Source organism: Lithobates pipiens, unplaced genomic scaffold (genome assembly GCF_037356315.1).
Source record: "Lithobates pipiens isolate NorthernLeopardFrog02 unplaced genomic scaffold, aLitPip1_a1.2 Scaffold_16, whole genome shotgun sequence".
NCBI classification, from domain to species: domain Eukaryota; kingdom Metazoa; phylum Chordata; class Amphibia; order Anura; family Ranidae; genus Lithobates; species Lithobates pipiens.
The window spans coordinates 635,830,920-635,854,267 of NW_027507748.1; the positions used below are offsets into that span (position 1 = coordinate 635,830,920).

The window sequence follows — 23,348 nt, forward strand, 5'->3', positions numbered from 1 at the left end:
CTGGATCTAAAATTTTCCGACAACAAAATCCGATCTTTTGTGGGCAGGTCCGCTCGTTTGGAAAGTCTGGCGACTTTCTGGCGGTTTGTCCGCCAGACTAAGTCCGCCGGATAGTCTGATCGTGTGTACGCGGCATTAGACTTACTTTAACCGTATGCAAATATATGGCCTCACTGCACTGGGCTTTTTTTTGTGGAACCGCATATTTGCGTATCTTCCTATGTGAGGGTCAAAGGTCAGGGTCAGTATTTTTTTGGACAGGATTTTTTTTTATTAGTATCAGTGTGTTTTAGGTAGGATAAAGAAAAAAGCAAAATGCGCACTATTATTTCTGGGCTGCTACAAACAAAAACAAACACATATGTGGTATCACTGCAAACATCAGGAGCAGGAGAATTTATTTTGGGTTCTTTCTTTGGTGGTAGGTTATGGTAATAACAAGAAATATACAGTTTAATGCAGTTTTATACAGATAATAAAAAAAACAGGAGATATCCATAACTACTTACCACCAAATGAAAGCCCAATTTGTCTTGAAGTAAACAAGGTATAATACACCTGGATACACAAAGTAGTTGTGACGATATGTACGGTTTTACTAACACATGTCAAAGTTGCAAAATTGGGCTTAGGTATTTAGATTTGTTTTATCATTATGCCGCGTACACACGACCGGACTTTCCAGCAGACTAGGTCCGACGGGATCAGTCTGTCACACTATCCAATTGTGTGTGGGCTAATCCGATCGTTTTTCATCTTAAAAATCCGAGGGACCTAGAAATAGAAGATGTTTCAAATCTGTTCGAATGACTCAATTCCTATCAGGAAAACCGTTCGTCTGTATGCTGGTCCGACAGACCAAGTACGACGCAAGGGAAGCTATTGGCTACTGGCTATTGAACTTCCTTTTTTAGTCCCGTCTTACGTCATCACGTTCAAAACTAACGGACTTTCAAACGCACTTAGTCCGTTCATGTGTGGCCAAGTCCGTTCATTCAGAAAGTCCGTCGGAACTCCGCCGAAAGTCCATCAGGAAGAACATCGGACCTAGTCTGCTGGAAAGCCTGGTCGTGTGTACGTGGCATTAAGACCAAAGGGGTTAATTGGTGCATGCGTTTCCTTTACTCATTTCAATATTACAACAAACCAAATTAAATGAATGAAAGAACAATTTACAATTTGGTTTCAGTTTACAATTTTATTAGTAAACATTTTGGTCGCTCCAGTTTCTCATTGCATAATATGAACCCCCAAGTATCTGTGATTATATAGTTCACTCTATTACAAAATCAGCTATACAGCTTCACTGTGCATTGTTACAACAAAATAAAGTACACTTTTATTATTTTTTTTCATTTTCTCACAATAGTATTATAGTATTTACATTGTGTTAGTTACTTTACATACATTTCAAATACTTTCACTAACAAAGGCACCATATCTTGATAGGGCTTAGTAACGGGACTGGGGTTCGGTAGTGGGCTGATATTGTTGGCATTCTGCTGAAAATATGAAATGCTTGGCTTTGTCTGGACCCAGCGCATCATGGATCACGGTGAATGTCGGCCGTTTACCATGTGATCACTGCTTCAAATGACGGAGTGATCACCGGTAAACAAAGCGGCGTTGTGAACGCTTCCTCTCTCTGTACCGATCAAACAGAGAGGGGAGAGATCAGGTGCTGCAGTGCTGTGGGCTGGATGTGTACTTCCCACAGCGCTGATATGTGACAATTCCAGCACTTATCCATCCCAGCAATACTCATCAATACTCATCTATCCATCCCAGCAATACTCATTCAGCCATCCCAGCAATACTCATCCATCCATCCCAGCAATACCCATCCAGCCATCCCAGCAATACCCATCAATACTCATCCATCCATCCCAGAAATTCTCATCAATACCCATCCATCCCAGCGATACTCATCAATACTCATCCAGCCATCCCAGCAATACTCATCAATACTCATTTATCCATCCTTCATCAGCAATACTCATCCAGACATCCCAGCAATACTCATCAATACTCATCCAGCCATCCCAGCAATACTCATCAATACTCATCCAGACATCCCAGCAATACTCATCAATACTCATCCAGCCATCCCAGCAATACTCATCAATACTCATTTATCCATCCATCCTCAGCAATACTCATCCAGACATCCCAGCAATACTCATCAATACTCTACCATCCATCCCAGCAATACTCATCAATACTTATTTATCCATCCATCCTCAGCAATACTCATCCAGACATCCCAGCAATACTCATCCAGCCATCCCAGCAATACTTATCAATATTCATCCATCCATCCCAGCAATACTCATCCATCTCATCAATACTCATCCAGCCATCCCAGCAATACTCATCAATACTCATTCATCCATCCATCCTCAGCAATACTCATCCATCCATACATGCTCAGCCATCCATACTCATCCATGCACAGCAATACTCATCCATCCATGCATACTCAGCCATCTCATCCACACTCAGCCATACCCAGCCTCAGCCATACACATCCAGCCATACCCGACCCAGCCATCCCACCTATACCCAGCCATCTCATCCACACTCAGCCATAACCGACCCAGCCATACTCAGCCATCCCATCCATACCCACGCAGCCATACTCAGCCATACCCAGCCATCCACATTCATGGCTCAACCATGATTAGCCATCCCCATCCACAGCTCATCCATGTCATTACAGTGCATCAAAATGTAATAGGTAGTCAAATTAGATTTGAAATGTATGCCCCTACTTTGAAATCTATGCCCAACACATGTTGGACCTCTGTATGTGGCCAGGCTGTGTAAAAGTCTCACACATGTGGTAATGTGGTATCGCCATACTCAGGAAGAGTAGCAGACAATGTTTTGGGGTGTAATTTTTGCCATGTACATGCTATGCATTAGAAATATTGTATAAATGGACAACTTTGTGTTAAAAAAATGCGTTTTCATTTTCTTTCCACATTTTCCAAAAAACTTGCAGAAAAAAATGTTCAAAAGACTTGATATGTCTCATAGATTATACGTTGGGGTGTTTTCTTTCCATAATGGGGTAATTTTTTGGGCGTTTTTATTGTCCTGGTGCTCCAGGGCCTTCAAAATTATAGAGGTACAGAGGTGGGCGGCACAGTGGTGTAGTGGTTAGCACTCTCACCTAGCAGTAAAAAGGGTCGCTGGTTCAAATCCCAACCACTACACTACCTGCCTGGAGTTTGCATGTTCTCCCTGTGCCTGCATGGGTTTCCTCCGGTTTCCTCCCACACTCCAAAGACATGCAGGTAGGTTAATTGGCTTCTGTCCAAAATTGGCCCTAGTATATGAATGGGGACCTTAGATTGTGGGCTCCTTGAGGGTAGGGACCAATGTGAGTGTGCAATGTACAGGCATAGGGGTAGCCACTCGCTCAGGTTGAACTGGATGGACTGGTGTCTTTATTCAACCTTACGAACTATAAACTATGAACTATGAATTTTATGTGTAATGTATGCTCCTAGAACGTCTGAAGGTGCTCCCTGCATGTTGGGCCTCTGTATTTGGCCACGCTGTGTAAAAGTCTCACACATGTGGTATCACCATACTCAGGAGGAATAATTGAATGTATTTTGGTGTGTAATTTGTGGTATGCATATTCTGTGTGTGAGAAATATCCTGATAATATGACACTTTTGTGAAAAAAAAAAAATCTTGTTTTGCAAAGAATTGTGGGAAAAAATTACAACTTCAAAAGACTCACTATACTTCTTTCTAAATACCTTGGAATGTCTACTTTCCATAAAGGGGTCATTTGGGGGGTATTTGTACTTTCCTGGCTTATTGGGGTCTCAAGAAATTAGATCGGCCGTCAGTACTTCAGGTGTGATCAATTTTCAGAGATTGGCAGTGGCACCATAGCTTGTGGACTCTAACTTTCACAAAGACCAAATAATATACACCAATTTGGATTATTTTTACCAAAGATATAGCAGTATAAAATTCGACCAAAATGTATTATGAAAAATTACTAATTTGCAAAATGTAATAACAGAAACAAAGAAAAATTATTTTTTTTACAGAATTTCCAGTCTTTTTTAATTTATAGCACGAAAAATAAAACACCCTACAGTGATAAAATACCACCAAAAGAAAGCTCTATTTGTGTGAAAAAAGGACACACATTTCATATGGGTACAGTGTTGCATGAGTAATTGTCATTCAAATTGTGAGAGCACTGAAAGCTGAAATTGGTCTGGTTAGGAAGGGGGTATAAGTGCCCAGTGGTCAAGTGGTTAAAGTGGTTATAAACCCTCCCCCACAACTTTGTCCCATGTAAATCAGCATAAAAAACCCTAATGAACACTGCTTGTAGATACCTCCTTACTTGCTTAGTATTGTTGTAATCCTTGTTGTTCTGTGGAATTAAGTCACTGAGCATGCCCAGATCTCCCCTGATTTAAGGCACACTCTCTATGTGCTTTCCTATCTGTTATCAGGACTTCCTACGGCACAGCTCTGAACTATGCTAATCACTCAGAGCTTCCTCCTACATACCATGTGACCTCACATACAGTCTAAACTGCAGCCATTACTGCAGTCTTATCAGCTGAAGCTGATAAGTCTGACAAAGGGAAACATTAGACATCGGCACAAGTAAATACTATGAAATAAACAAGTCAGCTATGAACTGGGAAGCAGGGTTACCATAGAAACATTGGATTGAGAAGGAGGCTTGGTTAACAGTACAGGACGTGCTCAATGTAAGGGCGGAAATACACTCCACTGTGGACTCAGAAAACAATACTTAAGATGGTGCTGCCTAACCCCTGGAAACAAGTTTTTTAAAGTTTCTTTAAACAGTAAGTAATATGTGATTTGGGCTGGATTACAGTGGCTATAGTCTGATAATGACTTATTATAATGGACTAAATGAAAAGAAGCATCAGAGTGGGAGAGTTTACTTCCTCTTTAAAGTAAACCTGTATCTTTAAAAACTTGATTTTCTATAGGAACAAAATGAAGCCACCCAGAGTTTGTTGCTATGGTTTGTTGTCTCCTGTGTGCTTTATCGCATAAGCCTTTAAAGAGGAACTGTAGTCTGTTCACATAATTTGCAATAAAAACATCTTTGTCATTCTGAAGCTTCCCTCCAACCACTTTGCATATTATTTCATATATACTGTGATTCTGTACTTGCCAAATATGCTGCAGAAATCTCCCTCCACTGAGTCTGACTGCATCCATGTTAACTGTGGGCAGCTGAAGCTGCTACCAGTTCACTTCCTGGATTTACACAGAGGCACACCTCCAGCTCTGCAGCTCTCATTGGTCCTCTTATGACTCACCCCCCTCCCTTCCAGGCAAACTCTCAGAGTGAGAGAGAGATCTGTGTATGATGTCATAAGCCTAGGCTTTTTACCAGACAAGAAAGAAGAAGTGGGATGTATAAGGTATTTACTGGCAGACAAAAAGTTTTACTTTCCAACGTTAAAACAACAAGGGCAGAAGATTTAACAGATGAAAAGTTGAAAAAATGACTGAAGGTCCACTTTAAGTTGTATAGGGAGCAGTATGTACACCATACAGTTTCCGATCCATGCTTCACACTGCCATCAATGCAGATGAAGATTTCACATGTGTATAATCTCTATAAAACAATCAATATTTTACATGTAAGACCAAAAATAATACTTTCTTTTTATGATATATGAAATGATCTCTTCATTCCTGGGATTATCTACAATGTATTCAGGACAGTAATACAGTTTATGGTACTATGACCAGGCTTGCCTTGGATCAGATATAAAACTCTTCCTCCTCTGTGCCGCCAGTCTCTGTCCCCTGCTTGGTGATCTCCACAGCACTCCAGCAATGGCTTTCATTGTCTTTCTTGAATTCTGTCAGAGAAGTAGAGCTGGAGATATTGGGGAACGCCGAAGATATCAAAGAACAGGAAGACTTTTCAGAAACGGAGTGGAAAGATTCATAGGAAAGCTCACAGAGCTTATGTTTTACTGTTGGTCCACCCTCACCATGTGAAGGCAGAGAAGGTTCTAAGTCACTGGATAAGCCATCCAGAGGCGAGTAGGCCGACATGACAGACAAGTCTGAGCTGGAAAGCTTCATTCCTGTGTCTACGTCAGTCTCTTGAGCCCCCTCCAGGTCGTCAATGTTGATCCGCGGGCTGCTTCGCCACACTGGCATCTGAAATGTTTGGGGTTCGTTTCTGTAAAACTGAGGGGGCTCGCTAAAGGGAAAGGATTCACATGAGGGGAATGAGCTCAGTGTTGGTAAACACAACAGTGACTTGCTGCGCTGGAACCACTGCGCTGTGCTGCTGCCACTCTTAGAACAAGGTGGCCCAACGTAGGTTTTACAGAAGTCTTGGTTGGAGCCATTGACGCCTGGAACCTGGCCGTTGCTTAGATGAGTCTTGGCTTTCTCATATTTCTGTTTTTGATAGGAAGGAATCACGTTGAATGGCGTCCCGTTACCATTTCTGGATAAGTAGCTTTGATGTTTCCACACAGATTTCCTAGTTAAACTGTGAACCTGCTACAAGAAGACAGAAAATGGTGTACAGTAAATTTAATAGGGGAGAATCAAGAAACATCACTTAAAATGGGTATTTTAAAGGGGTAGTAAAGCCTACCACTTTTTTTTTTAAATGCCCCCCCCCTCTTGCACTGCATACTTGCGCATTAAGGCAGACTTACCTTTCAACCAGTTCTAGTCCTGACCAAATCTGGCATTCATTTCCTACATATAAAAATCTGTTGTTTTTTTTGCTAGAAAACTACTTACAACCCACAAACATTGTATATATTTTTTTTAAGCAGAGACCCTAGAGAATAAAATGGTGGGTGTTGCATATTTGTATGTCCCACAATATTTGCACAGCAGCATTTCAAATGTAATTTAAAAGAAAAATGCACACCAGTGAATTTCAATGCGCAGAAGCACAATATAATACCCAATTGTTTTATAAAAGATTATTTTATGCAGAGCAAATAGATACCAAACTGTGCTTTAAAACTGTGTAGGCTCCTGGAACGGTACCAAACTACAGTTCTCCATAGATGCTTTCAAAGCCTTTACAGTTTACCAGTTTAGAGTTATACACGAGGTCTGGCACTAGAATCAATGCTCTCCCTTTGCCGCTCGTGGCAATACAGTACCTCACATGTGTGGTGCAATGCGCGCCGGACCGACGTTCACGGTCACCTTTGCGCTTGAGCACAAGGAGACAGGGACACTTTTAAAAAAAAATTGTACAAATTTTATTACTTATTTTAGTTACTTTTCTTTAACACTGTACTGTTATTATTATTGTTTATCAACTTTATTGCTATCACAAGGGGTGAACAGCAACCCTTGTGATAGCATTGGCTGTGACAGGTCCTCTTTATGGTGAGATCTGGGGTCTATTAGACCCCATAGTATTCCTCTGGCCTCCAAAAAAACATCAGATCAAACTGAGATTGGTTTGATTTGATGCTTTCATAGGTCGGTAATGTCTTGTTTACATGGAACTGAAACCGAAAGTGATGAAATCCCCGTTGCTTCTGGTTTCTGACGGCACACAGTGGGATGTGCAGTCATAATCCCGGAAAAACCACTTCAACCTTAGGCCGGAGCTCCCATTTTCACCCGGTCTTAATTTAGAGTTCACATTTCTCAGCCAATTGAATGTCCAGGACACGACAATGTAACTCTTGCATATGTGAATGGAGGTCTTCATTGTAGCCTGGTGCTCTGCATTTGAATGCCACAGTGACGTCATCAGCTAAAGATGATAAACATCTCTTAAATGGCACAAGTTTAGGAGATATTCCTTGTAACTACTGGTAAGATTTATTATAAGCTTACCTGTATGTGCAAATTGTAAATCATAGTTTACTGCTGCTTTAATTTTGTATGGTGAATGAAAGGCTGAATGAGGTATGGACTTCTCCCACAAACACCAGGGGCATATTAAACCCACCAGAATTTTCAGCTTGGTCTTAATGCCATGGTGACTGCAAGAAACTGACACCCTTTTTATGACCTTGTAAAAGGGATAATGACTCAGATGCCCAAAACACTGCTGATAAGGACATTGTATTTAACAATGGTAGCTCCTCTAATATTATAAAGCGGTTGTGTTATATATTCGCTTTTGGCACATTATAGATAGAAGCAAATAAGCACAGATCTATGTGTAAGCCCAAGATGATGCATGCCTTGTGCTTATTATGTACCTAGAATGGGGCACCTGCTCCCTCTAGTGGCTGCACATAAATGCAAGTTATCTAAACTGAAGAACAAATTGTAATATATTGCAGGGTCCCTGACAGCTGAGAATCAATGGCGCTAACTACAGCAGAGACCAGGGAGGTGGGAAGGGGGTCTAGTGTTAGGTCACCTTTACGCTTTTTCTTTAAAGTTGTACTAACCCTTTAACAGTCATTAGATGTGTCTGCATTCGTTTTCTTTTTTTTTTTCAGTTTTTTTTTTTCTGATTTTCACCTGGTAATTTTGCCAGTAACACATAAGTTCATTGTTTAGGTATTATGTAGACTTTAAAGCGGTGGTAAGCCCGGGTTAAAAAAAAAAAAACTTTTTCCCTGCAACACAATGTCATAATGTGCTAGTATGCATTGCACACTAGCACAATATGAGACTTACCTTAAAATGTAGCCCTCCAGCTTCGTGCTGTTGCTGCTGACAGGGCTTCCATCTTCTCCCAGTCTTATTTCTGGGTTTGTGGGCTCCGGGCTGTCTGATTGGCTGAGTCCCGATGACGTCACTCCCGCGCATACGCATGGGAGTCACTGTGTACAACACAGGCCTCTGATGGAAAGGCACAGTATGCCGTTCCCTAAAAGTGCATGCACTGGCGATGTCACTGCTGCTCAGTGGAATATCTCCTTACAGCTGTGTGTTTAGGAGATATTCATTTTATCTACAGGTAAGCTTTATTATAAGCTTACCTGTAGGTAAAAAGGGCATATATGACTTTACTACCGCTTTAAATAGGAAGCCTGTTCTAAAAAAAAAAAGCTACATTAGAAGCTCATTACAACTTAACCCCGTCCTGTCCACTCCGGCATCACTTTAACTGGGCTTGTACATGGGGGTTCGAGAAAGTCTGCTTAGTCATCTCTCCACTGTGATTGGCAGTCACAGTAGTCACATGATTGGGAGCTAGTCCTGCCAGTTCTTGATTATTAGTACAGACTGAGAGCTGTCCTTGACCAATCACATTTTTCACTAACCCAATAATGTATGCTAGCACTGCACAGAACTTCCAGCAGGTGGTGCTATATAGTAGGGTCGAAGAAAACTGAAAATTGTATACTTACCTTTCTGTAATTTTCCTTTCCTGGCACATCTTCATGGCAGCACACATTGGGTTGTGACTCCATCTCTACAACCTGACAGGACTGGTTAAACTATAAATTTGAAGGGGAGACACCCTGCTGCATTCTCTGTATATATCACCTTAAAACAGGGTGGGTTTCTGTGTGCTGCCATGAAGATGCCTCAGGAAAGGAAAATTACAGAAAGGTGAGTATACAATTTTCCATTTTCCTGATGCCTTCATGGCAGCGCACACTGGGAAATAACTCGCCAGTTGGGTGGGTGCAAGAAAATAATATTTATTCCTTATAATGCTGAAGAATTGACTCTAACAACTGATCTACCAAACTCTGCCATAGCTAAGTGAGCAGAGTCTGCTCTATAGTGAGTAATTAAAGTGTGTCTGGAGGACCAAGCCGCTGCCCTGCAAATCGTCTCCAGTGAGACCCTGCAATATGCTGCCCAGGAGGTTGCCACTGCCCTGGTCGAGTGAGCCCTGATGTCCTCAGGAATTGCCAGTTGGTGGATGGAGTATGCCTTCTTGATGGATTTGACTAACCAGGAGGCGATAGTACGTGATGTAGCCGCTTGACCTCGTCTGTTTCCGTGAGGGATAAGCATGAGGGAATCCGTCTTCCTAAAAGGCGTTCTAGCCGCAAGGTAACTAATGATGGTTGTTTTAACATCCAGTACATGAGGTTCGCCTTGTTCATTAGTGAAGGATGGAAGGATGATGTCTTGGTTATAATGGAAGGAGGTCGCTACCTTCGGGATGAAGTGCTCTGAAGGTCTTAGTACCACTCTATCAGGGAAAAACACTAAGTAGGGTTCCCTTGCCTTTAGTGCTTGGATCTCAGATACTCTCTTTGCTGATGCAATTGCGATGAGGAAGGATAGTTTCAGAGTTAAATCCCACAGTGAGATTGATTCAAATGGGGTAAAAGGAGGATTTGAAAAGGCATCAAGTACTACTGAGAGGTCCCATAATTGGGAACGTTGGTTTCTTGAGAGGTCTGATCTTCAGACAGGCTTTCAGGAATTGGATTACTTGAGGGTGTAATGCCCATGTAGTGCCTGTTTTGGCAGACAAAGCGCCTGTCAACTCCTGACTGGAGGAATTCTAAAATTTTTTTTTTTTTGCAAATCTGTTTATTGGAATTTCAGACAGTGAACAAGTAACCAAAAGCAAAACAAGACAGACAAAAACAAAAACAAAAACACATACATTGGTCACGATTAGTGTTACAGGCGTGACGTGTAAAGAGTTGCAATATAAGACAGTGCATTACATAAAAAAACATGTCGGAGAATTCAAGGCATCTCACCGGCCACAAAGAGCCGACTCCATGTGCAGTAGGATGACTCAGGACTAAACCATGCTACTCAGACATACAACATTTCCACTAGTGCATATTCCTATTCATTTACAAACGAAAATGCGTTAAGTAGGCTATGGGTCTGAGGCCGTGGAGGCATCCGCCAGCCAGCTGGACCAGACCTTGTCATATTTTTGCGGGCAACCTCTATTAACATAGCAGTCCTTGTAGAGAGGCAGGCTGTCGTTCACCAATTTTTTCCACAGGGAGAGAGGGGGAGGAGTGGGCTTACGCCAGCTGAGCGCAATGGCCTTGCGGGCATAGAAGAGAAGTAGCCCAGCTAGGGTGCGCCGCGCCACAGTGGGAATTAGCTGATCTAGCAGGCCCAGTATGCAAGTTTCTATAGAGAGTGGGAGCGATATGGAGGTGACCTGTGTAATGACCCCTAGTATCTCCTTCCAATAGTCAACAATGGCTGGGCAGGTCCAAAAAATATGAATGAAGTCCCCCGGTATTGTCCCACAACGCCAACATCCCGGCGGGGAGGCGGGGTTCATTTTGTGCAGTCTGTAGGGGGTGAAATATGCTCGGTGGGCCATCTTAAACTGTATCAGCCGATCTCTCAGGGAGACCAGGGATCTGAAGGGGAAGTCCCACATGTCATCCCAATCATCGTTATCAAAGGTGGGAATGTCTCGCATCCACTTATCTCTAAGTTTCCCCAAAGTAGGGAGGGAGGTCATTATCAAATGGGAGTAAAGTGTTGAGGTGGGCTTAGTGTCACAACTGGACTTGAGGAGGCCCTCCAATGCGGATTGGACAACCTGGGGGGGAGAGCTGGAGAACTGGCACCTGAAGGCATGGGAGAGTTGTAGATACCTAAAAAAATAACTCTGCGGGACGTTGAATTCAGAAATCAACTTGGGGAGTGGAGCCAGCGATTGGTCAGAAATCACCTGGTCTACTGTTCTAATATTGAATTTAGTCCAAGCATGGGGTTCAGGCAGTTTGTAAGACTGGAATTCTAAAATTTGAGGAGGTTCTGGCAGAATGGGATTCCATCCCCTCTGCTGTGCCATGGAAAAGAACTTCCCCCAAATTCTTGTGTAAGTGGTGTTGGTGGTAGTTTTCGTGGCCTGCGTCAGAGTCGATATTACGTCCCGAGAACACCCTTGTTCCCTCAGCCTAACCCTTTCAACTTCCAAGCCATCAGATGCAACCTCTCCGCATTGAGATAGGAGATCCAGGGTTATCGGAAGAGGAATTGGAGGCTGAAGACTGAGTTGCAACAGGGTCGTGAACCACGGTCTCCTCGGCCAGAATGGGATTACCACGTTTACTGTAGCTGAAAATCTCCAGAGCCTGGACAGGAACCTTGCAATTAGTGGAATTGGAGGGAATATATACCCCAACTTGAAATTCCCTTGGCTGTCATGTTCTTGACAGGAACCTTCGACACTTGATGTTCACAGGTGTGGCTGCTAAGTCGACCTCTGCCATTCCCCAAGTCTTCATAAGAAGCGAAAATGCCTGGTAGCTCAAGGACCATTTGTTGTTCGACAGCGTCTCTGGCTCAGATAGTCGGCTAACATATTCTGTGCAGCCGAGACGTATACTGCCCTCAGGTCTGTCAGATGTGCCTGTGGCCATTCTAAGATGGGATGGACTTCCTCCATCAGTGTGCGACTCCTGGTACCCCCTTGCTTCTGGATATAGGACACTGCAACTCTGTTGTCCATCCGGATAAGCACATTCTTCCCCCTGAAGAACGGTGCAAATGCCATGAGAGCCTGGAAAGCTGCCCTGAGCTCTATTATATTTGATACTACACCCTGGGCTTGAAAATACCATTGGCCTTGAGCTGCTTTATCTTGACAGTGAGCTCCCCAACTGCTCTGACTGGTATCCAATGTGACTAATTCTGGGCCTGGTGGAACTACCGCTCTGTATTTTCTGAGGTTGATCGAGTGTGTCCACCGCCATACCGATTGTTTCACCAATCTGGGAATGGAAATAGTCTGACGCATTGATACTCCATCCCACTGCCTCAGAAAGGAGATTTGCAGCACTCTCATGTGCCATTGTGACCACTGCACCATGGGTAGAGTCACAAACATGGACCCTAGCACACTCAAGCAGGCTCTGGCTGGTAGATGCCTTGCTGACAATAATTTCCGCATCTTCTGAATAAGAGGCTGCACTTTCTCTTGGGGAAGTTGTATGCTGTTCAATTTGGTATCCAGTTCCACTCCAAGAAACACCATAGTTTGTATGGATTGCAGATTGCTCTTCTTCAGGTTACCAGCCAACCAAAGTTCTGGAGAGTCGTAACATGCTCCAATGACAGAGCAGAGTTTCCCGACTTTCTGCTAAGAGAAAAATATAGTCGAAATTATGGTGTATTCACAGTCCCTTCTCTCTGAGGAAGAATCTTTTGAAAGGCAGGATGAATCAGGATATGTAGATGAGTGTCCGACAAATCTACCGATAGCATCCAGTCTCCCGGGTTCACTGTAGTAGTAGTATGGACTGGAGGCTCTCCATCTTGAAAGCCTCTATTTTGATCTTCTTGTTGAGGTTTTTTAAATCCAGTACTGGCCGTAAGTCTCCTGTCTTCTTTTTTACCAAAAATAAGGGGGAGTAGAACCCCTTCCCCTTTGGTATGATGGAACTTCTAGAATTGCTCCCTTTTGCTTCAATTCTGTTACATATTTTAGTAGTAACTTCCTTTTGTCTAGAGAGGACGGTGGTCTGGTTGATTGGAAGTGATTTTCTGGGAGTCTGCCCATAAACTTCCTCAAAAGTACTTTTGCTGTTCCCCAGCCAGGGTAGTCTTGGACTTCTGCACCCTCAGAAAAGAAGGTAGTGCATTTCTCCATTCTCTTTTAAATTCTCTGCCCGGGCAGTAGGATTTAGCTTCCCTGTATCTATCGGGGAGGTTGTGTATGACCCTTTTGGGCCTTGGGTCTCCTGTCGGAAGGAATCAACCCTGACTTTCCTCCCGTTCCCTTGGAGATAGCAGAGTCCAATTTTGACCAAACAGATTTGAACCATCGTTTGGGATTCTGCACCAATTCGTTTTTGATGCGGTGATGGCTACCCACGGTTTCAGCCATAAGGCCCTTCTTGCCATCACTGAGGCTAGCATTGCTCTTGCTGAAGACTTAATGATATCGACTGAGGCTTCCGCCACAAAGTTGCCTGCCAATTTAATTTCCTGAAGAGAGTATATTATCTTTCCCTGGCCAGTACCATCTTGAAGGGCTCAATCTATACTAGTTGCCCATCCTGAGATGGCACTAGCCACTGCCGCCATGGTAATTGCTGGCCTGCAAGCGCCCCAGCCGTGGAATATGCTTTTTTAATTTCAGATCCATTTTTTGATCGAGAACGTCCCAAAAGGAAACTGTGTCCTCGATTGGCAGCGTGACATGCCTAGCAAGACACATCAAGGAGGGGTCAACGACGGGTGTGTTAATCAAGGAATTGACTTTCGATTATTTTAAGGGGAAAATCTTTGCAAGTCAGTTGGTAAGACTGGACCACTTATCAGATCTTTCCCATTCATCTTTAATTAGATCCTCCAGCTCATCTATAAAAGGGAAGGATTCTGGTTCCTTTTTTAAATTTAGGAAATATTTCAGAATATTTTGAGGTTCCACCTTGTCTTCTTCCCAACTGATTGCTTCTTTAACTGATTTCACAAAAGGCTTGACTAAGGAGAAATCAAACCCTGCAGACACCTCCTACTCTTCATCTCCGGAGGAGGAATCTGACACTAGGGTACAATGAAAGTCTGCCGATTACGTGCTTGGAGCAGGCCTGTCCATTAGAGGTGCCGTTGTCTCCAGTATGGATTCCCACACTGACTCCCTTATGAGCTCTGTAGCCATCCTTGCATCTGATTCCTTCTCCTTTGTTGCCTCATTGAAGCATGAGTGGCAGGCTAACTTATCTGGAAAGGCGGGAGCGTCGCATACCCAGTAAGCATTTGCTGCAGGACGGGTGTGGCGGTTCTGGTCATGGTGCGATGAGGATGACCGTCTGTGGCGTGACCGGCTATGATGGGAGTGGCTGTGGCGTGAGCGGCTATGTCTTGATTGGCGGTAGTGGGAGGAAGATCTTGATCGGCTTCTGTGGGACCTCCTGCTTGAAGCATGACTTGATCTCCGTCTGTGCCTGGAGCTTGCGGCTCTTGACCTGATAGGGCTGCCAGAAACGCAGCGGAAATAAAAGAGAAAAAGGAAAAATAAAGTGTTTTTTTTTTTAAACTGCGAAGGTAAGGATGGGGCCTCAGAAAGCCCTGGGACAGCTGTTTGTAATCCTACCTGAAATTGAAGCAAATCCCAGTCTCCTGTGCAGCGACCAGAAGCATACACAGGAGAAGCTGGGCTTTTGAATCTGCCACCACAGCGAAAATTACACTTGTGCGCATGCGCAGAGGCGTCCTGTCCGTTCCGGCGCCATCTTGGAGAAGAGCAACAGCCTCTGACTGCTGAATTACCTCACTCTGCACATACGCAGAGTGGAGGAGGAGGTGCGGCAGCCATGACGGCTCCACAGGCCAGAGGACAGCAAGGCTCAGCAGCCCCGGAGAAAAATCAGGACAAAGAAACAGGCAAATAAAGAGTGGGACCACTGCAAAATAATGAAGCTTCTTTAAAGCTTACTGTGCCATCATATCTTCCAGATGCCCCCTGAGACCACCAGAATGGGGGTTCCCTCCACAGAAGCTCCTTTAGAGACTGTACAGGAGGGACTTCCAAACAGGCGAGGCTCGAACCTGCTGGGGCGAGTGCGGTAAGAGACCCTTTCCTTGGACTTCCAAATAGGAGAGGCTTTGTCCATCCAATCTGTCAGGTGAGGATAAAAAGGAGAATGTAGCGGGGTGTCTACCCATCAAATTTATAGTTATTTATAGTTAATCCTGTCAGGTTGTGGGGGACGGAGTCAGTGCTGCCACAAAGGTGTCAGGAAAAGAATATGCTACAATACAAAGCTTATATTCTATATCAGCATTTCTTAACCTTTTTAACATAGAGAAACCCTGGAAATACGGTCACCGATACATAATTTTTTTTTTTGTTCAACTAGCAGGGTTAACAAGACTTGTTAAATCATGTTGCTAACACATCAAAATGCATGTTAAAGCAGAGTTCCAGCCTGTAAAAAAAAAAAAATCACACACACAAATACAAATACTGTAGCTGCTGACTGGAAGGACACTTCCCGCGATGTCGGTACCCCAAGCTGATTTGTCAATCGGCTTCGGGTGTAGGCTCTGGCATTGCAATTAAGGGAAACCTTTACTGCCGGGATCCTACTGCGCATGTGTGAGTTGTGCTGTGCTTTCTGAATGGTCCCGTCATATTCTGGGACACCCACAGGTCCACGGGGCAACGGGGGTGGGGGGGGGAGAGAAGGGGCCGATGCAAATGACGGCAAGGTAGGACAGAAGTGCAGCTTCAAAACAACAGAAAAGATACAAAACGAAAAAAAAAAAAAAAAAATATCCAAAAACGTGGTGGGTGGGGTCCTCTATTGTTAAGGACCTAGTTGCATTTTAGCCTGGAACTCCACTTTAATACACTGCAATAGACTGATATGGGCCTCCAAATGGACTAAAACAGAAAAAAATGTTTTTTTTTTTCAAAATTCAGCACTGAGTTGGGAACAGACAACATTTTAATGGGAAGTTGGACACAACTTATTAAAATGCAACTGTGTGAAAAACTAAACTATACATTAACTATACTGTACAACATACAAACTGGTAAATTATTTATATATGTCTCGAATTCAGCTTTAATAATAAAGGGGTTCAACTGCCAAATCAGATTGGAAATGAATATCTGTTTTATTTGAAATCACACCACTGATGATAATGAATGCTAGTTAATGTAAAGGATTTGGTAAGATTAGTGTCATTCAGTAATTGTTAGCTTAATGTCAGTACTCACGGAAGATTATACTGTATATTCCTGCCACAAACACACACAGCACAGTAGTCAGTAGACACCTGCCTTTTGGGCCGTGGGGGGGGGGGGGGGGGGGGGGGGTTGTTATACTAGGCATCAAAGTTTACTTTTTTTAAATGTTATCATCTGCTGCTATATTTATTATGAGTAAAATCAAATGGGCATTTTCAGCTCAATGACTTTTATTTTACATTTACTAATTTTAGATCTACCAGTGCTGTGACATAAGGCTCCATGCACAATGGAGCTCATAAACTGCAGTTTATTGGAGTTTGGGCGTTTTTTTTAAAAGCCCATAAACTCCACTCTATGTTAGCCTATGTGTCCATGCACACATGGACGTTTTTCAGCTTTAATGAGCAGTGGAGTTTATGGGCTTTTTTCTGAACGCCAGAAATTCGCGTTCAAAGTGCCGTTTTTCACCGCCAAAAAACGTCAAACGCTGATAAACGCTCATAAACGCTTATAAACGCTCATAAACGCGCGTTAATTAGTGTTCAGCATTCTATTTTTTCAATGCATTGTGGGAGTTTGGAATGTACTGTGGGATTTTTGGAGTGTCCTCTGTGTATTTTTATTGAAAAAACGCCCATAAACGCTAACGCTAATAAACGCTAGTACAAAACGCTGTTAAAAGCAAGTTTTTCAACCAGCGTTTTCTGCCAGCAATCTGGCATCCAGAAAAAGCTTTTTTGAGCTTCAGTGTGCATGGAGCCTAATACTGGCTAATCAGCTGGGTCATGTATGAAATGCTATTTGTTCCACCTGTGGGGAGTATGTCATACCCTTCTACCATAGGTGTGAAGTGAAGGTGCAGAAGAATAGAGCAGCCAGATCTCAGAAGGTTTAGAGGGAAAAGGCTGGGCAGTAAACAGCACATTAGTAAAATATTGACGCACATATCTAGAGTTGCCAATGAGGCCAACTGAGGTGGCTATATGGGTAACGGATATTCCAAACCATAAGTGCAGCTCAGTAACACAGAGACTGATAAAATCACAGACATAGCCTTACTGATCTTCCTGCCCAGTTACTGCGTGTAAGCAGGTCAGGATCCCCTTAAAGGCTATATCCTTCTCCTGGGTGGAATGATGATGTGGAGTGCTCCTTTATAAGGTGGGAATGATCTGGAGTTCAAGGCTTACTTGGAGCGAATGGTTGACACCACCAGGAAAGGGAGTAAAGCTGAGGGGTTCTTCAGGGGAAGGGCTGTGAAGAACATTGGCCTTAACTTATGGGAACCTAGGCAATGAACTTGAGCTTGGGCGCGAGTAAACATTGCTCTTCCACAGTTTTGCAAGACTCAGTGATCGGACTGACTGACATGTTTTGCCTTACCATTATCTGGAAAGTTGTTACCACTTTTGCAAATAGAAGTCTCTGTGTGAGGCTATCCTGGGAATGAAGTGTTAAGTACACCCAATGTATGGAGTGAAAAGATAGGCACTTTACTGGTGCAAACTTGTGCGGCTCTGGAGTGGGAGGTGATGGAGAAATAGGAGTCCCCACCTGGCAATGATTGACAATCCCCTCATGTACAACAGGATGGTTGGGCTTTTGAAGCTTCTATCTAAACCAAGTAAAACATAGGCCTATGAGAGAGTACTCCACACATGAAGGGGTTGATGTGTACAGTTATCAGGAAGATGAGAAGGAGACATCTAGGAGTAGAATCCGTGCATGTGAACAGTATGTTGGCATGGACAGAACACAAGCATGATGCCCTGCTACAGTACAGGCAGAGCCCAGCTGCACATGTCTGCCATGTAGAAATAAGCTGAGGCCCCCTTTACAAGAGCCTGTGACAAAAAAATGGCCATAGGTTGGACTTGATGGACTTGTGTCTTTTTTCAACCTCACCAACTATGTAACTATGTATGTAACAACATCCACCCGTCACAGCCCTGCACATACCCATATGTTTCATGCAGTGGTGAGCTACTCAAATGCATGCTGGAACTGAGCGCCATCTCCCTCCCCAGTGATCAAAGAAATGTTCCCCCAACACCCCTAATTTCTGGAATATTTAACTGCTTCAGTGGGTGGCTGTCTTCTAAACATTTCCTCCTTTTTAAGAGTGAAGTTTAAAGATCCCTCCCTAGGGCATTTTAATGGCCAATCTCTGCAGACTGGTTGAGATCATGGAAAAATAAAAAGATGTTCTTTGGACTAAACTCTAAAACTGTCAATTGACACTTGCTAGCAGTTGTACACAACTTTTAGTACCATTAATAAAGCACCACCATACGGAAAATACTGGTAACTGTATATGGTTGCTACTTGTAGTTATAGTATAAGTATATTCATTTCTTCTATTTCACGTGACTTTATTTACATATTTTTTTCCCACATTTACAAGAAGTCCAAGCAATCCAGAAAAAGTAACAGTTGCAGGGTTGCACACTATGTTAGCCAGCCTATCATAGTGATGAGCCAATAGAAATACGAGGGAGGGCAGGGGGTAACACAAGTTCCAAGGTGTCACAGCTTCATCCGTCTTTACAGCCTGGCATTCGGCTATGAATCAGGGTATTAGGGACTGTTGCAGGTATGTGCCAGAAGCAGGTTTTTTTTTATGACAGGTTCTCTTTAAATTCTGCTATCTGTACTTTTTTCATGTTCAACTCGACTGTCACACAGTCTAATGCATAGAATAATCAGCTATGATATGCAACTAATTAGACTTTAAATGACCGATATCAGAACACAGAAATACTTTTTTCTGGCTGATGTAATGAGCTAACATACTTTGCACATTATGTACGTATTTTTTTAGGAATTCAACCCTAATACATTAATGGAAACTGTGTAAAAAATGTGCAAGTAGAAGAATGCATGGCCAACTTTTCTTATTAACAGAGGATATGACTTATAAGCACACAAAAAATAAGTAGTTTTCCTAACAGTGTGCTGTCAATATATTTAGCACATTCTAGATGTCCTCTGAACCAGGAGGGTAATTTCTCTAGCAGCCCTCACATACATATAAGAAGATTTGAAATGACTGAATAATTTCCTAAATAATATATTCAGCAGGTGGCTTAATCATATTTGAGCAATTCTCAAAGGCTGCGTAATAATGTATGAAAAGCTAACCAAACAATATGTACTTGGAACGTAGACATCAGTTACAAATATGAGGACACAAGATGTGTCTACCGGCAGTAATCACTATATAAATGAAAAACACAATATCAACAAAGGCGACTGATTTAAAGCGGAACTTTACCCAATAACAACTTAAAAAATAATGTTTCTTAATCGTACATCACAGGACACACAGCCATAGTAGTTACTATGTGGGTTATAGGCCACCTTCAGGTGATGGACACTGGCACACCCCAAGACAGGAAATCCACTCCCTATATAACCCCTCCCACTACTGGGAGTACCTCAGTTTTTTCGCCAGTGTCTTGTTATGGGTGTTGGCCACGAGTAAAGATGTACTGTGCTGAGCTCCACTGGAAGATTTCTTTGCTGGGGCAAGCTATGCAACCGGATCCATTCTAGGCCGAATTGAATGGTACCTGGGCCACGTGTCCGAAGAAACGAGGTTTTGCCTGTAACACTTCTCTTTTTAGAGAGCTGGACCCCGGGATCCAAAGCTTTGGTTTTTTCAGCCATAAAGTTTTACTGGTGGGATGCTTTACAGGTCGAGGAGCGTGGGTTCTCCAAGGGTCCCCGATTCCTGAAGGTTTGATAATGGAGCCCACTGTGAGGGGCGAAGATTAGGTCTGTCAGTTTTACCACAGAAAACCCTGCGGCGGGAAAGGTAAGTGGAGGCTTCTAAGGAATAAAAAAATTTCTTATGAAATGTCTCCTTTAAAAAAGTAAATGTCATGCCTAAGAGTCACCACTGGGGGCTGTATAGAGCACATACCTTGCCATGCTTTCCTCACGTTGAGCTCCTCAAACCTCCGGTAAGGTTGGGGGGGGGGGGTTTCTTCCACTAAATCACCCCCCACCTGGACCAAGCTTCCTCTCTTTTTAGAAAGGAGGAATCCAAAAATGATCAGTGATGCCCCTCCATTTCTTTCACTGCCTCTGCATGGCAGCCTGTCTCAGGTCTCCTCCTTGCCACCCCCCCCCCCCACACACACACACGCAAATGCCGATACTGCCAGATCGGAGGCCCACACACACGTGGGAAAACCTTATTTTGAAAAGAGAGGGGGGTGCAATGTGACAGAAAGGGGAGGGGCTTAGTGCGTCGTTAGTGTGCAGCAACGTCCAGTGTGGGAATATGTTTAAAAGCTCCTTTTTTGCTGGCTGCAAATGTAGGAGAGACACAAGAGCAAAAAGGGGCATATAAGAGGTTGGTAACACAGGCATTCCCATTGACACATTTACTACTAGCATTAGGCTGAGCGTTAATAGCAGTGGAAGTAGCTGAACTATTGCACAAGCAGTGGATGCGATTCTTCTGGTAGTACCTCTGCATTTGTGCATCGGGCTATGGTCAGAAGGGGGGCTAGAAACAGCCCAAAAAAGGGTTCAAGAGGGACTCCTTCAGCCTCAAAAAAGCCTAGAATCATCTCTAAAAAAAAAAAAAATGGCATCTTCCCCTGAGAGGTCTGACGTGGTTGATCAGGGTGAACCATCTGGGCCTTCAGATGTTGCAACTGTTTCCAACACTACAGCCCCTGTCTAAGTTATGGAAGAGTTTTTTTACTTAACCATATTGGGGTTAGAGCAGAAAATAACAGCTTTAAAGGGGTTGTAAAGGTAAATGTTTTTTCACCTTAATGCATTCTATGCATTAAGGTGAAAAAACATCTGACACTGCCTGCGCCCCCAGCCCTCCGTTTTACTTACCTCACCCCTCGAAAGTCCCACGCTTGTCCCCCGACGTCCTTTCCACCATTCAGCCTGGCCGCTGATTGGCTTGCGCTGCTGTCAATCACATCCACTGACGCGGAGCGCCGGGGGCGGGGCCATGTGATACAGCGAGCAGCTATAGCCGCCGTCTGTATCACAGGAGCGCGCATGCAGATGCTTCTCACCATGCGAGGGAGCTCGCATGAACGGGAGAAGCACCTGCGGGAGGAAGCAGAGACACCCGCCGAGGGACCCCAGAAGAGCAGGTTCGGGGCCACTCTGTGCAAAACGAGCTTCACATTGGAGGTAAGTATAACATGTTTGTTGGTTTTAAAAAAAATAAAAAAATCACTTTACAATCCCTTTAATCGCATCCCAGAATGGAACAAAATGCAATAGGTCCCCTTATTTTACCCAGGACCCTCAAACTGAGGAACCTGGGGCAGGAGATGATGAATTTCTCTTAGGGGACCAGGAACAGGCTGCTGACTCCTCTTCTGAGGGGTCAAATGCAGAAGGATCAGGTTTACAATCTGAAAGATTGTTGGTACAATCTCTTACTGAATTGGTCCGCTGCACATTCATGCTACCTTTAACTGAGTCAGTCAATAAGCCTACTTCTTGTTTGTGTTTGCTAAAGCCTCCCCAAGCTGTTTATGCTTTTCCTATCCATTCATTGCTGGAAAAGCTTATGTATTCTGAGTGGGATCACCCAGATAAGCAGTTTTACTTTCCTAAAAATTTTCAATGCTTTATCCTATGGAGGAAAAATGTAATAAAAAATGGGAAATCCCAGCAATTGACGCTGCTATATCCTCTGTGAATAAAAGTTTGACTTGTCCAGTAGACAATGCTCAAATGCTTAAGGATCCAACGGATAAGAAGTTGGAACTCCTGTTAAAAAACGCTTTCTCTGTCAGGGCCTGGCAGCAATTCGTGTATGTCAATCATTAAGAGACCAGTTTAAACAGGTGCTCAAGATTGTTCCTGATCAGCAGGCCCAGGAGTTGGCCGAGCTACCAGAGGCATTATGTTTTACAATAAACGCTATGAGAGATTCTATTCTCCAGGCCTCACGCCTTACGCTTGGGCTGGTGCATATGCGTAAATTATTATGGTTGAAAAATTGGTCAGCCGAAGCACCATGAAAAAAGCTCCTCGCTAGTTTTCCCTTTCGCGGTGAACAGCTGTTTGGGGATGATCTGGATAAAAACATCCAAAGAATTTCTAATGGGAAGAGTGTCCTTTTGCCACTTAGGAAAAGGAATAAGCGTTTTTCATTTAAACAAGCTTCTTCTCCAGTGCCAGGGGTATCAGCCTCCAGGCAGTCTCGACGGCCTCCACCATCAAGTTCAAGAGGTAAACCTCAGAGTCAAACCCAGGGACAAAAAAGGTCCTGGGGAAGGAAGCCTACAAAACAAAATACTAAGGCCTTCTTATGAAGAGGCGCCCCCGATTGCTCGAGTGGGGGGAAGACTTCTGCAGTTCTCAAGGATCTGGCAGGAAGCATGTCGAGACAAATGGGTGGCCTCCTCAATAACTCTAGGGTAAAAACTAGAGTTCCGAGAGCCCCCGTCTCCTCGTTTTCCCAGATCAAACATTCCCAGGGATCCAGAGAAAAAGAGGTCTCTCTTTCAAGCATTGGACCATCATTTGTCTCAAAAGGTGATATCGGTGGTCCCCATGGAAGAGCAGCGATTGGGGTTTTATTCAAACCTTTTCATGGTACCAAAACCGAATGGAGATGTCAGACCCATTCTAGATCTCAAAGATCGAAATCGGTTTCTGAATATCCGAGCTTTTCGTATGGAGTCAATTCGATCAGTAGTCTCCATTCTAAAAGGTGGAGAACTTCTAGCGTCAATCAACATTAAGGATGCTTACCTCCATGTACCTATTT

At 43.5% G+C, this 23,348-nt stretch overlaps 1 protein-coding gene across 4 annotated transcripts in view; it reads right to left on the reverse strand.

Annotated features, from left to right (window-relative positions):
* Positions 1 to 1,178: 1,178 nt before the first annotated feature.
* The window catches only part of FAM124A (family with sequence similarity 124 member A), a 178,376-nt gene continuing 156,206 nt past the window's right edge, over positions 1,179 to 23,348 (reverse strand). For 3 of the 4 annotated variants that reach the window (XM_077484235.1, XM_077484236.1, XM_077484237.1), the window contains one exon: positions 1,179 to 6,549. In XM_077484235.1, coding sequence (XP_077340361.1) covers positions 5,791 to 6,549 — 759 coding nt within the window. In that variant the 3' untranslated portion in view covers positions 1,179 to 5,790. The remainder of the gene's footprint in view (positions 6,550 to 23,348) is intronic. The other variant, XM_077484234.1, reaches the window with a different exon arrangement.